Consider the following 14023-nt stretch of genomic DNA (forward strand, 5'->3'; position numbering starts at 1 on the left):
CTGAAGAATTTAGCACTGTGCAGAGACCACCCTGGGCTGCAAAGAGATAGTCAAGGCCCATACGATTATACCGAGAAACTATACTTAATTCATTAATTTGATCCTGCAATGCATTGACTACCACGTTCAGCTCATGAACTAAAACATGGAGTAGGGACTGAAGTCTCCGGGTAGCCATACCTAGTTCAGTAATACCCGCTACCGGGCCTCCAATTGGAATCCAGGCTGTGGCAGAAAGGGCTACAAGTCTCTTTTTAGTCAGAGGATAAGTAGAATTAATATACTGGAGGGCTAATTCAATCGCCTCATCCTCTGTGGCAACGGAGGAGGGTAAGGACAAAGCCTCTCGCTTAGAGCGGTGCGGGGATAGTGGCTTGAGAGGAATAACTTTAGGAAAATAATTCAAGGTTACCAATACACAAAAATCATATGTGGAGGGAAGAATCATGTGGAGGACATTATCACAGAGCCAGTAATGACCAAGGAGAGGGTGAGGAAAGTTCCCAATAAATGTTGGCTCAGGCTGGACAGGGTACTTAGGGTGCCCATAATGCGAGCCCCTATCCCAGGGGGAACGAAGACGAAATGGAGACTTTGCACACCATAGGCGCCAATCCCCAATTGTGACAGGCGGCTCATTTGTTAGTAACTCTTCATACCCCGGGGACTTATGAAAGTAGAAAATAAGCTTGGACACTATAGTCTTCTCAGTGGTACGCTTAGGAGCCAGATAATCACCTGGGTCATAATCTACAGGTATGGTAGCAGGGCACATAGGAGTACCTGGAGAAACTACCCACACAGATTCTCCTTTTTCTGGGAGAACATTAGTATAGTTACAGGGAATGGGAAGAACAGTTGAGATGCTTCTTGTTAAACAAAACACTCCAGAGGCTGGATAGGGAGACGTAAAAACTGGCCTTAGAGAAGAGTCAGAGGGGGAAGTAGCATTATAAAAGGACCACCAAGTATAATCCTGGCTCCAAGGACCTGAACTCGAAAAGTAGGGAGGTATAAGAGCTGGGAGTTGCACAGGGACAGGTACAGCTGGGACATCTGTGGTATAAGGAGAAAATCGGGAACACACAATACAAGGGGAAGTAATCTTTGCCTGGCTAATTAGTTCCTGGACAGAGTGTAACCAAAGGTTGGAGCGAGTTGGGGTATTAGGAACAAGGAGGCAAGGAGTAGAAAACAACAAAAGCATCCAAACTACTAACATTTTCTTTCTTCCTAATCTAAAACAAATACAGCAAACTAATTAAGCAATAATATTTCAACAGTCTGTGCTAATCACAGATTACTCTCATATAGTGTTCTCAGTCTTTGAGTTCTTATACCAGTTGGGATAGACCCTCAACTGACAAGGATCAAGCTCTCAAATTCCAAGAAAGCCAGAATCAGGGCAAGAAAGAGTCTCAGTGTGAAGCCGAAGTTCAGCCGCTCCTGCAGTATGCAGTTGACCCTTCTTTTCAGCTAGTAGATTCTTTGGTTCGGGTCAAGCGCAACTTCAATGGCTCCGCTGGATCACTTTCTGCTCTCCACTGTCTAGGCTCCGTCTGATCCGTGCTGGGCTCAGTCTGGTCAGCAGACTTAATTCGAGACCAATGGACCCATGGAGTAATCCCTGCGACCTTCACAGCTGCAGGGGTAGAAAGCAAAACAGTAAAAGGTCCTTTCCACCGGGGCCCCAAAGGCTGGAGCTTCCAATCTTTCACCCAAACTCTATCCCCTGGCAGGAAGGAATGTACCTGAGCCTGGAAGGGGACAGGGTTTATTTCTCTCACATAAGACTGAAGCTCAGAAATTATCTTTCCCAAGAGGGCTACCTGCTCCTGCACCTGGGCAGACCCTAAAATCCCTATGTCTCCCTTAATTCCCTGTAAAATGGCTGGGGGCTTCCCATACACAATTTCAAAGGGAGAGAGGGCTGTTCCTTTAGTTGGGGTGCATCGGAGGCGGAAGAGGGCTAGTGGCAATGCCTGTGGCCATTTCAGTTGGGTTTCCTGACAAATCTTTGCTAGGCTATTTTTCAAGGTTCTGTTTGCCCGCTCAACCTGCCCTGAACTCTGGGGACGGTAGGCACAATGCAATTTCCAGGTAATGCGCAATGCGCGGGACAGGGCCTGAAGTGTAGCTTCAACAAAGGCGGGACCATTATCTGAACCTATGGCAAGGGGCAGTCCATACCTGGGGATGACATCCCTAAGGAGGGCTCGAGCTACTTCTGTGGCTTTCTCAGTGACTGTAGGATATGCTTCCACCCACCCAGAAAAGGTACAGACCATGACCAAGAGGTATCGGAGCCTACCGCTCCTGGGCATTTCTGTGAAGTCTATAACTAAAGACTCAAAGGGTGTTAGTCCTCTAGACTGAACTCCTGGTGGAATACGGGGTCCCTGACGAGCATTATTCTGGGCACAGAGAGTACATCGGGCAGAGGCAGTGGCAACCAGACTATCCAATCCTTCCAGCACCACTACTCGACTGAGTAGGCGGGCTAGTGCTGTTTTCCCTAAGTGTGATAGGTCATGAGCTTGAGACACTACAGGCCAAGCTAGGTGGCGTGGCACCAGAACTCTAGTATCAGGGAGATGTAACCAGCCATCAGGTCTCCTTACCGCACCTTCCTCTTGAGCCCATTTCTCTTCCATTTGGGTATACATAGGCGTCCATTCTTGCAATCGGATTTGGAACAGGGGAGTCACAGTACTTGCTGGGGGTCCTCGAGCAGCTTCTTTGGCCACCCGATCAGCATGGCGATTCCCTCGGGCCACTGGAGTATCTATTCTTTGGTGTCCCCTGCAGTGAATGACAGCTACCTTCTTGGGGGCCCAAACAGCCTCTAGCAGCTGAAGTATTTCAGGTCCATACTTAACAGGTTGGCCTGCAGCATTTATGAGTCCCTTTTCCTTATACAAAGCTCCATGAGCATGTAGGGTTGTAAAAGCATACTTGGAATCAGTATAAATGTTGGTTACCAGTCCTGCTGCTAACTCCAGAGCTCGTATGAGGGCCACAAGTTCTGCTTTCTGGGCTGAAGTTCCTTGGGGCAGGGCCCTTGCTTCTATCACCTTGTCCTCTGTCACCACAGCATAGCCTGCCAGTCGCTTGGAGTTCTCCACATAACTGCTTCCATCTGTAAAATAAATTACATCTGGGTCCCTCCAAGGAACATCTTTAAGATCTGGTCGACTGGAATACACTTCATCCATGGTTTGGATACAGTCATGATCTGGTGGTCCCTCAGATGCTGGCAAAAGAGTAGCAGGATTGAATGTAGCCACTGTTTCCAGGTGTATCCGTGGATTCTCACACAAGCTGGCTTGGTACTTAACCATGCGGTTATTTGTAAACCAGTGGTTGCCCTTATACTCCATGAGGGTGAGAACTGCGTGGGGGACTTTAACAACCAGTTCTTGCCCCAAGGTCAACTTATCAGCTTCCTGGACCAGTAAGGCTGTTGCTGCAATGGCCCTCATGCAGGCTGGCCATCCTTTAGCCACTCCATCCAGCTGTTTAGACAGGTATGCAACAGGCCTCTGCCAGGATCCCATCATCTGGGTCAGCACACCCAGAGCAACCCCCTGTCGCTCATGGACATACAGTGAGAAAGGTTTCTCCACATCAGGAAGGCCTAACGCAGGGGCTTGGAGTAGGGCTTTCTTTATGGCAATGAAGGATTGTTGAGCTGTAGGTCCCCATTCAAATGGTTCCTTTTCACCCCCCTTTGTGGCTTGGTAAAGGGGTTTCGCCATCAATGCAAAATTTGGAATCCAAATTCTGCAGAATCCGGCTGCTCCCAGAAATTCCCTAACTTCTCTTCTGGACTTGGGTTGGGGAATTGCAGCTACCGCTTGCTTCCTACTAGCATCCAGTCTCCGACTTCCCTGGGAAATACAAAAGCCCAGATACTTCACTTCTGACTGACAAAGTTGGGCCTTTGAGCGTGAGACCTTATAGCCTGCATCCAAGAGTAGCTCCAGCAATTCTCTAGTAGCCTCAAAACACTCTTCCTGGGTCACTGCTGCAATCAGGAGGTCATCTACATACTGGAGTAAAACTCGCCTGGAAGGCTCAGATTTAAAAGTCTTAAGGTCTTGCCCTAGGGCTGTCCCAAAAATAGTGGGGGAGTTCTTGAACCCCTGTGGCAGGCGGGTCCATGTATACTGAAGCTTCCTTCCTGTTACTGGGTTTTCCCATTGAAAGGCAAAAAGCAATTGACTGGCTGGGGCCACCCGAATACAAAAGAAGGCATCTTTTAGGTCTAGTGTCGTGAAATGGGTAGCTCCAGAAGGTATCAATCCTAGCAGGACATATGGATTAGGCACTACAGGGTGTAATGAGATAGTGGATTTGTTGACCACTCGTAAGTCTTGGACTGGCCGGTAGTCCTCAGTCCCTGGCTTCTGAACTGGCAATAGTGGCGTATTCCATGGAGACTGACAAGGACGAATAATTCCATGGGATAACAGACGATTCAAATGTGCTTGAATCCCTTCCAGAGCCTTTCTGGGAATTGGGTATTGGCGAAGATGGATTGGCCGGGCACTTGGAAGTAAGTCTACATGGACAGGAGGAATATTTCGGGCCAACCCTGGGGGATTATCTTCTGCCCATACCCCACTGACCTGAAAGCTGTCTGCCAGGGGTAGGTCAACTTGGCTATGTGACTGATGCAGCCGCCATTCTTCTTCAAGAGGGCAGCAGAAACTCAATATACCCTTAGGGCTGGATGTCGGGGGCCGAAAGGAGACTGAAGTCTGGCCATCAGAGTCAAAGGAAATTTGGGCCCTAAGCTTGGACAGCAGGTCTCGACCTAACAAAGGGATTGGACAGTCTGGCATATACAGGAATTCATGAGTGACTATGTGTGAGCCTAATTGGCATCTACGGGTTGTCAGGAAGGGCCTCCGGTTCTGCACCCCCGTGGCACCCACCACTCGGACAGTTTTTCCAGACACAGGCGCTAATCGCTCCGTCACAACAGAATGTTCAGCTCCTGTATCAATCATGAATGGAATTGAGCGGCTCCCTATAGTTAGCTTGACCATAGGTTCCTGGGAGCCCAGTTTGTAGGAACCCGGTCTGTCCTATTCGTCCCATTCTGCCATCTCGGCTATCCCGATGATGTCAGATTCAGGAGGCTCATATCTTCCCTCTCGAACTCGGCCTCGGCTTCCTCGATCTCCTGGTCCCCTTCTCAGTCCCTGGCACCTCTGGGGGCATTCATCTTTCCAGTGCCCTCTTTCCTTACAGTAGGCACACTGGTCCCTCTCCAATCTTGGTCTGGGATTCTCCCCCCTTGGCCGGGATTGATTGAAGGAATCTCGGGGCCTGGCTGGTGGTCCGGGATCCCACTTTGGCTTCCCATTAGCTAGAGGTCGACCTCGGTTAAGGGTGGAATTAGTAATGGCTGCCGCTAAAAGGTCGGCCTTCTTCTGCATCTTCCGGTCAGCCTCTCGGCGCACCTCCTGATCTCTATTAATGAAAACCTTGGTTGCGATCTCAATTAGCTGGGTGGTATTCATCCCTGCGAATCCCTCCTGACGCTGCAACTTCTTCCGGATATCTGGCATACTCTGGGCCACCAATGCACTATTCACCATTCTCTGGTTTTCTTGGGCTTCAGGGTCAAATGGGGTGTATGTTCTGTAGGCTTCAATTAGTCGCTCTAGAAAGGCCCCAGGGGATTCAGTTGCCCCTTGGAGAATTTCAGAAACCTTTGCCAGATTAATGGGCCTCTTTATGCCTTTCCTCATACCTTCCAGTAAGTCCCGGCAATAGCCAGACAACAGTTCATAGTGCTGCCCATCATTTGGATCCCAATCTGGAGCTGCGCGAGGAAACCGAGCTCTAACCCACCCCTCTAGGTCCGGTGTCCTCTCGGGAGCACGTGCTCGCGTGATGGCCTCAGCATTTTGCAAAATCTTCCGCCTCTCCTCAGTTGTGAAGAGGGTCAGGAGAAGTTGTTGACAATCAGTCCAGGTTGGGTTATGGGTGGCCATAATGCTAGCCACTAGGTCCACCACTGCCTGAGGCTTTTCAGTATAAGAGGGGTAATGCGTCTTCCAATTCAGGAGATCGGTGGTTGTGAAGGGTACATACTGATAGGCCTGTGCCTGTATAACCTGACCCTGATTATTAGGATCCGGTCGAGTGGTAGTTACCTGGCGGAGGGGCAGAACTCTCGAGGAGGTGGGAATGGAACCTGAGGTAGAGCTAGGAGCTACCCTCCTATCATGCTCAAAGGTGATTGCAGCGGGTCTAACCCATTCAGTGGAGGTGTGTTGAACCCCTGAGGGATGGGAAGGGGTACTCATAGACTGAGAGGTGGTCACAGGTGATTCAGTCCATTGAAAGGGATGCCGGGCCCCTAATGAATGGGTAGGGGTATTAGAGGGAGAGGCTGGGCTGTCAGGAGTTGAGGAGTCAGGGAGTGGAACCCAAAACGGGTCTTCAGAAGTTAACAGGAGAGGATGTGGCACAGAAGGGTAGAGACTGGGTGAAAAGTCCAACCTAGGGTGTGGCAGGTTTGGCACAGGAGGGGAAGAACTATCCGGAGAAGCCTGTGCTGGAGAGGCTTGGGCTGGGCGGCGTGGATCTCTGGGGGTGGCACGGAACCCCAACAATGGGCCATAAGGTGGTGGCTCAAGGTCTGAGGGGTCATCAGAGAGTATGGGTTTCTCAGACAGGGTAGGGGCGGAAGCCACCGATTGGGTGGTAGGCTTCCTAGGGCTCTTTCCCTCTTCTAGTTTAGATTTTCTAATCTTTCTTTGAACACGGCCTAACATGAATTTTACTGGGGATCCCATATAAGTTTTCAACCACGAGGGAGGGTCAGTCACAAGGCTGTCCCAGGAATCTATATAAGGGAGTTGTTCAGAATATTCTGGTTCTCCTACAACTATGCTGTAGACCTTCCGGATTACTTCAATATCTAAGCTGCCACTAGGGGGCCACCCCACTCCCATAGATGGCCACTCAACTTCACACAAGGTTCTTAAAGTACTTGAGCTTAAAGTCTGTCCATAGTCATTAATTAAAAATCCTTTTTTAAAGTTCTTAAGCATACAATCTAGGGGGGTAGCAATTTGTCTAGATGATGTCCCACCCATAATGCTTACAGTTACAACACACAAAAAGGGAGGGAATTTTTTTGAAAGTGCAGTAAGGGGTCTGCACTCTCGAGACACTAGGTAGACAGACAGCAATCGCTTCCTTCCGTTGCTGACCAATTGAACTCGCGTTAATTGGAAATGCAGCTATAAGAAGTCCGCACTCAATAATCATTCACGCATCACACATTCCATACAGAAAATCCCACCCAACAATTTCAGATTTCTCAAATACAGATAAGCTCAAGCGTTTTCGCTTCTAGTCCCCGCGACTAGAAGGTACTAGGGCCTTCGCTGAGAGTTGATCAGGCTCTCCTTCCTCAATTTGTTTGAGGGGCTGATTTACAATTTTCTAGCTAGAATTACAATACAAAATACAGAATACATACCCGGCGAATGTTCTCCAGTCAGTTGGGTGCTGGGATTAATGCAGGATTCATCCCACCGCTGCCACCAAGAATTGTTGCAGGAATGGATGCATGAATTTGTGATACTTCAGGAGTCAGACAGCACACACCAGAATAAGAAAGTAATCTTCTTTATTTGCCAGCAAACAAAGCAGGACATCAGCATTAAGTCTCTTCTTCTCTTTGTCTTTCTCTCAGCTCTCTGTGTCTTTGTCTCAGCTGCTTCTCTTCTTATGCTGTCTTCTCCTTCTTCTGTCTGTTCCTTCTGTCCTTCTCTTTCTTCTGAGCTCCTTCTGACGTAAACTGCTTCTGCTCCTACTTAAATACTGTTCTAAGCCCCCTCCTAGCCTGGCCCCCCCCTTACTCTCCAATTGGTTAAGGAATAGATTGGTCACTTTGCCTCAACCAATCATTACTTTTGAAATATCAGTTACATAGGTTTGGTATTCCTCAAACTGACCTCTAACCTGGGGCCCCTTAAGCCAGACATTTGGTCTCCAGAACTCTTATATTTTCCTTATGATTAATGTCTCATCTATAGCTTAAACTGGGTTCCCTTAGAGACCAAGAGGCCCTAGTGAGATTGGTTATTCTCATATTCCTAGTCTGGTTCATACTAACTGCTAACTAAACTCTGGCATTCATTAAAGAGGTCAAAAGTCAGTCTTACTTAATAGCATACGGCTATGGTCTGTTATTACTTTCAGGAGGCCAGTCCTACACTTAGCTATAATTAATCAAGACTTTTCCTGACCTTTTTCACCTATCAGCTTATACATTGAACCAGCCAGAACTATGGCTAAGTCAAACCACATGTTGGCCTCTTCACTACAGTCTTTGCTTAGAAACATCAGACAAAGAATTGATACAGAATTTAAAAAGGTTTCCTACCTATTAACTACACAGAATACACAGAATCAGTATTTCTTATAAGACATATTCTAAATATCAGGAATATCTACATATTAAGCACTTCTAAATAGTATTTCAGCCTATTCTTAAACTACAATATGTCTAACAGTATACAAATGTTGAGCTAGCATTCATTATTCACAAGGGTGAAAGAAATTCCTTTCTCTGACCTTTTTAACCTTTGGCTCAGCCAAGCCAGACATTGAGATAATATGAACCATCTGGCATACCTTCACTTTAGTTGCAAAGTAAAAAGTTAGAATTCTAACTTCAAGCTTTTAATATCATTTCTCAGAGTTAACACTTTCTTTGCCCACTGCCTCAATAGAAGTCCTGAAACCCTCAAGGATACACTGGAGGAACTAAGTTTCAGAAGTGCTGCTCTGGGTGTTGCTATGCCAATAGTGAATAAACTGGAGGCAACGTTAGAGGGGTTGGGGTAGGGACTGACATCAGAGGTGTTGGTGCTGATAGTATCCTTGCATGTGGAAGTGCAAAATAGGTTGAAATCCCTCATCAAGGGAAATGCTTACATGCCAACCACCTTGTGTGGCCCATGAATGAAAGGGAGTATTGTCTCCCCCCGCCCCCCCCCCCCCCCCCCGTCCCCCATACAACACACTGATGTTCTGGAGTGAGAAGCTGGTGATTAAGAAAGGGAGTGCCAGATGTAGAGGAGAAGTGTGATGGCAGCAGGGAAAGTGTAAGCAACACATCAAGGAATATTAACAGCATCACTGTCAGCTACTACTTGCTGCCCACTAGTGCCACCTGGGCACTGCAACACTGTCTTTGTTGAAACAGGCTTGGTAATGTGAGTGAGGGTGGGCCTGGAGCCAGGACAAACTGAAACCATACAATGGGCACAGGTCAAAGAAAATGTCAGTTATTATAAGTAGCAGGTAGGGGTCCTGCTCCCTTCACAGGTCCATGGCCATGGCATACGTTGCTGTCTCTCAGCATGGCGGTACACTTTACTTGTCTCTGGCCTGGCTCCCCAGAGTGACTAATGTAGTCTCTAGCAGTTACTTGGGTCAAAATCCAATGTTGCAAGGTTCCAAGTTAAACTTGACCTGCCTGACTGTTGCAGTTCACGTATAGGTAGTGAGGCAAATTGGACCTCCTCAACCTAGCTGTGCACTGAGCTTTTATACTTCCTGGACCATGCCCTCCTGGCTCCATCCCTCCTGTGTCACTTCCCCCATGGGTGGGATTATGAGTTTAAGGCAATTCTGATTTTGTGAGGAAGTGTTATTATGGGGAAGTGGCCATGTCTTATAGACTCCCTCACACAGGCCATAGCTATAGCAGAAAGCAGCATCAGTCTGCTGCATCTGACACTCCTTTATCTGTGAAAAGGAAGTAGGGAAGACCAAAAAAAAGGGGCCTCAGAGAGAAAGCCTGGTTCTAAAAAAGTTCCTAGAAAATAATAAAAGTTCTCTGAGGAGAGAGAAAAGTCAAAGAGGCTTCTCCACAGAGCGTAAGTTTAAAGGCTATTAATATATCCAACATATATTTCTTTGCTATCTGTCCTGAAGGTTAAAATTACTTTTGTTGTGTATTCAACAGATAAAAACAAAGACTCAACATGGAGCTATGTTTTGGCAGAATTGCCTGCAACAGGAGTCACATAGTCTGATAGAACCAGGCTACCTCTCTGAGGCCCTTTTTCCCTTCCTACTTCCTTTTGTATTGAGTTAAGGGGACAATCAGGATAGGAGAGATGTCAAGAGCACGACTCCAACCTCAGGAGCAGGTCTTGGGAATGGCGTCTGGTAACCATATCATAGGAGCCAACTTTTCAAAATTATTGGGGGTGCTAAGCCCAATGAAAATAACCCCTCCCTGGACACATACAAGGAATTTTCTCAATATTGGGGGTGCTCAAGCACCCACAGAGTCGGCTCCAATGAACCATATCATGTCATTTATTAGTGGACCTCTGACTATATTAACAAAAAGGCATTCTTCTGTTTTTACTGTATTGGAAACAGCATAGCTGCCAACCCATGAGACATGCCTGGAGAAGAGTACTACTCTTCTACTCCCCTAAGTCTCCCTATGAAGTGACTTGAGCCAGTGTGGAGTTACAGAAGTGTCATCTTTCTCTTGTTTTTAATTTAATCAGTTTGGTTGTCTACTGCATTGTGCTGCTGCTATTGCCCCTTCATTTGAGCGCTCTTTCCCACCGTGAGACCCTCAGGTACAGATACTCAAAACTCTGGTGCTGTTCTGAACAGCGACAGAAAAATACCGCTGGATCAGTGCAGCGAAGGAACTCCCTAATGCTCGATTATAATGAGATGCAAATTTAGGCATGCTGATAGCATTAAGCATTGGGGAGTTTGGTGGGAGGTTAGTGTCTGGTGCATGCGCTTAAGAGTTGTGTGTTAAGTACAGTTCTTAAGTGCATGCCCAGAATGCCAGAGGGGGAGGAGGAAGAGGTGCCAGCACACTGTTTTACCTCTACCGTACTCCCTGGATCAGCTTCTGAAGCCCCTCAACTCTACTCAGCCACAGTTTTCTCTCTCACCAGCAGCCCAATCATTAAATCTTTTGGGGGTGGGAAAATGACTTTATCATCAAGATTCTCATAGCAACCTTTTAAAAAAAATGAATGCAAGTTAAGAATTTTGAAATAGATATTTGGGAACTCAAAAGAAAGTACTTAAAAAAAAAAGATCTTGACTTTCAAATGCATTATGATTCACAAAATTGTACTACCTATCACCTTCTTTTTCATTCTTCAAACCCCTGCTTCTCCCACCCCCACTATTTCCCCCCTTCAGACTGTAATTGGAGCACTTATTTTCTAATATTGACATATTTTCCTCATTCTCTTCTGACATAAAGAAGGAGAGTTAACACTCGAAAGCTGGTTTGATTTATATTAAGGGCTTCTTTTACAAAGCCACACTAGCGATTCCTGCGCGGAACATGAGAGGAAGTCAATTCAGTTCTATAGGATTCCTCTCATTTGCTGCGTGGGAATCGCTAGCATGGCTGTGTAAACAAAGCCCTAAGTTAGTGCACGAAAAAAGTATCAGCTTATATTTTCTGGTTTTATTTATGAATCTTTCATTTGTGCATTCAGGAGAACTAACACAGCAACACACTGCTTCATCTAATGTTAGTGGGCATGCTGTACACATTTGCAAGTGTTTCATATCCTTTCTTTGATGTAATGATTAATTTTTATGCTGTTGTCTTTCTTTTCCACAGCTATTGTTAAAACACCAGGATGCGTTCCAGGCTGGAAGTGTGTATCCTGATGCTTTCTACTCTTCGATCTGTAAGAAGGGTAAAATAAACAAATCCACTAGCATATCAAAATATTATGAATTTTGCATACTATCATAATAAGATAGGGGCCCCTTTTCTAGGTTGTTGTTTGATGACTGTTGGGCTCATTTTCAAAAGAGAAAAACGTCGAAAAAGTGGCATAAATCTGCATTTGGACGTTTTTCTCACAAAAATGACTAAATTGGTATTTTCAAAATCAATTTTTAGATGTTTTTCTATGAAGTCCGTCAGATGTGCATTCAAATCACGAGGGGGGGTGTCAGGGACGTGTTAAGGGTGGGATTTGGGCATTCCTAATATTTTTAGTCATAATGGAACAGAACAAAACCGTCCAAGACTAACACTAAGACGTTTTGAGCTAGACCTGTTTTTATAACGAATAAAGCACAAAAAGGTGCCCTAAATGATCACTGGAGGGAATCAGAGGTGACTTCCCCTTACTCCCCCAGTGGTCAATAACTCCCTCCCACCCAGTGGTGTGCTGGTAAATTTTTAACAACAGGCTCTCTCCCCGGTCCACCTCGGTGCCCCCCATCCACCACTGCGCCCCCCAATCCACCTCTGCGCCCCCCCCAAAAATTGCAGAGCTGGCTATAGCCGGGGGGGGGGGGGGGGGCAATGCATTACTCTCTCCAGGAAAAAAAAAATTAAATGATCCCAGGTTCCAATCTAATTCATGTTTAATATGGGATAAAATGCCATAAATAAGTAAATAAATATAAACTTTTAACGTTCAGCACCTGATTCTCAAAGTGGACATATTCCAAACACTATAATGAAAATAAAATTATTTTTTTCTACCTTTGTTGTCTGGTGACTTTGTTTCTCTGATCATGCTGGCCCAGTATCTGATTCTGCTGCTCTCTATCTGTTCCCTTGAGTCCGTTTCCAGGGCTTCCTTTCCATTTATTTCTTTTCTTTCCTCCTTTCTTCTTCATTTCTGGTCCTCCACAGACTTGACTGTACAGTGGATCCAGCTTCTGCCTATTTTCTCCATCCATGTACAGTTTATCTCCTCACTTCCTTTTCCCTCATCTAATCTCCTTCCTCTATCTTCCCTCAATGTCTAGCATTTCTTCTCTCTCCCTTCCCTCCCCTCCATCCATGTCCAGAATTTCTCTTGCCCTCCCCTCCATCCGTGTCCTGAAACTCTCTTCTCTCCCCTGCTCCTCTACCCATCCATGCCCAGCAATTCTCTCCCCTGCCTCCCTCTGCCCATCCATGCCCAGCAGTTCTCTCCCCTGCCTCCCTCTGCCCATCCATGCCCAGCAGTTCTCTCCCCTGCCCCCCTCTGCCCATCCATGCCCAGCAGTTCTCTCCCCTGCCTCCCTCTGCCCATCCATGCCCAGCAATTCTCTCCCCTGCCTGCCTCCCTCTGCCCATCCATGCCCAGCAATTCTTCTCCCTCCCCTGCCGCTCCCATCATCAGTTTCAATTACCTCCCTCGAAGCCCTGCATTATTTAAGGCCCTGCTGCCCGTCTCCAGCTGCCTTCCCTGCCTGCTTCTGAGGCGTTCGCGCCCTTAGTCCCGCCGCGGAAAAAGGAAATGACATCAGAATGACGTCAGAAGACGGGACTAAGGGCGCGAACGCCTCAGAAACAGGCAGGGAAGGCAGCTGGAGACGGGCAGCAGGGCTTTAAATAAGGCGGCGCTTCGAGGAAGGTAATTGAAAGTGACAGATGGGAGCGGCAGGGGAGGGTGGGGGCGAAGGGAGCGGCAGGGGAGGGTGGGGGCGAAGGACATCGCTATACATGGATGGGAGCGGGAGGGGAGGTAAGCATGGCGCCCTCCTGCCATGCTTACCTCGTGCAATGGAGACGGCTCGCCCCGAACAACAACCGGCTCGCAAGAGCTGTCAAAATTTAACAAGCGGCTCTTGCGAGCCGGTGCGAGCCGGCTCCAGCACACCACTGCTCCCCCCCCCCCAAAATGTGATTAAAATCATTACTTGCCAACCTGAGATGTTATACTCAGGTCCATTAGAACGGCACGCAGGCCCCTGGAATAGTCTAGTGGTGGGTGCAGTGCACTGCAGACAGGTGGACCCAGGCCTATACCTCTCCCTACCTGTTACACTTGTGGAGGAAACTGTGAGCCCTTCAAAACTTACCAGAAACCCGCTGTACCCACATATAGGTGCCCCCTTCACCCATTCGCCCATACTGCAGCAGGAAGGTGGAAGGCCAAGGCGCACTGGTGCGCAGGGTGCCGCAGGGGGAGGAACGAGGAAGGCGACTGGCGTCATGACGTCAGATGGGTGGGACTTGTCTCAGACTCGGATG

The 14023-nt window shown here is 47.4% G+C and overlaps 1 protein-coding gene across 1 annotated transcript in view; it reads left to right on the forward strand.

Annotated features, from left to right (window-relative positions):
* Positions 1-14023, forward strand: part of GPLD1 (glycosylphosphatidylinositol specific phospholipase D1) — a 172542-nt gene that overhangs the window by 14481 nt on the left and 144038 nt on the right. The window contains 1 exon segment of the mRNA XM_030185601.1: positions 11660-11738. Within this exon segment, the coding sequence (XP_030041461.1) occupies positions 11660-11738 (79 nt within the window).

Source organism: Microcaecilia unicolor, chromosome 1 (assembly GCF_901765095.1).
Source record: "Microcaecilia unicolor chromosome 1, aMicUni1.1, whole genome shotgun sequence".
NCBI lineage: Eukaryota > Metazoa > Chordata > Amphibia > Gymnophiona > Siphonopidae > Microcaecilia > Microcaecilia unicolor.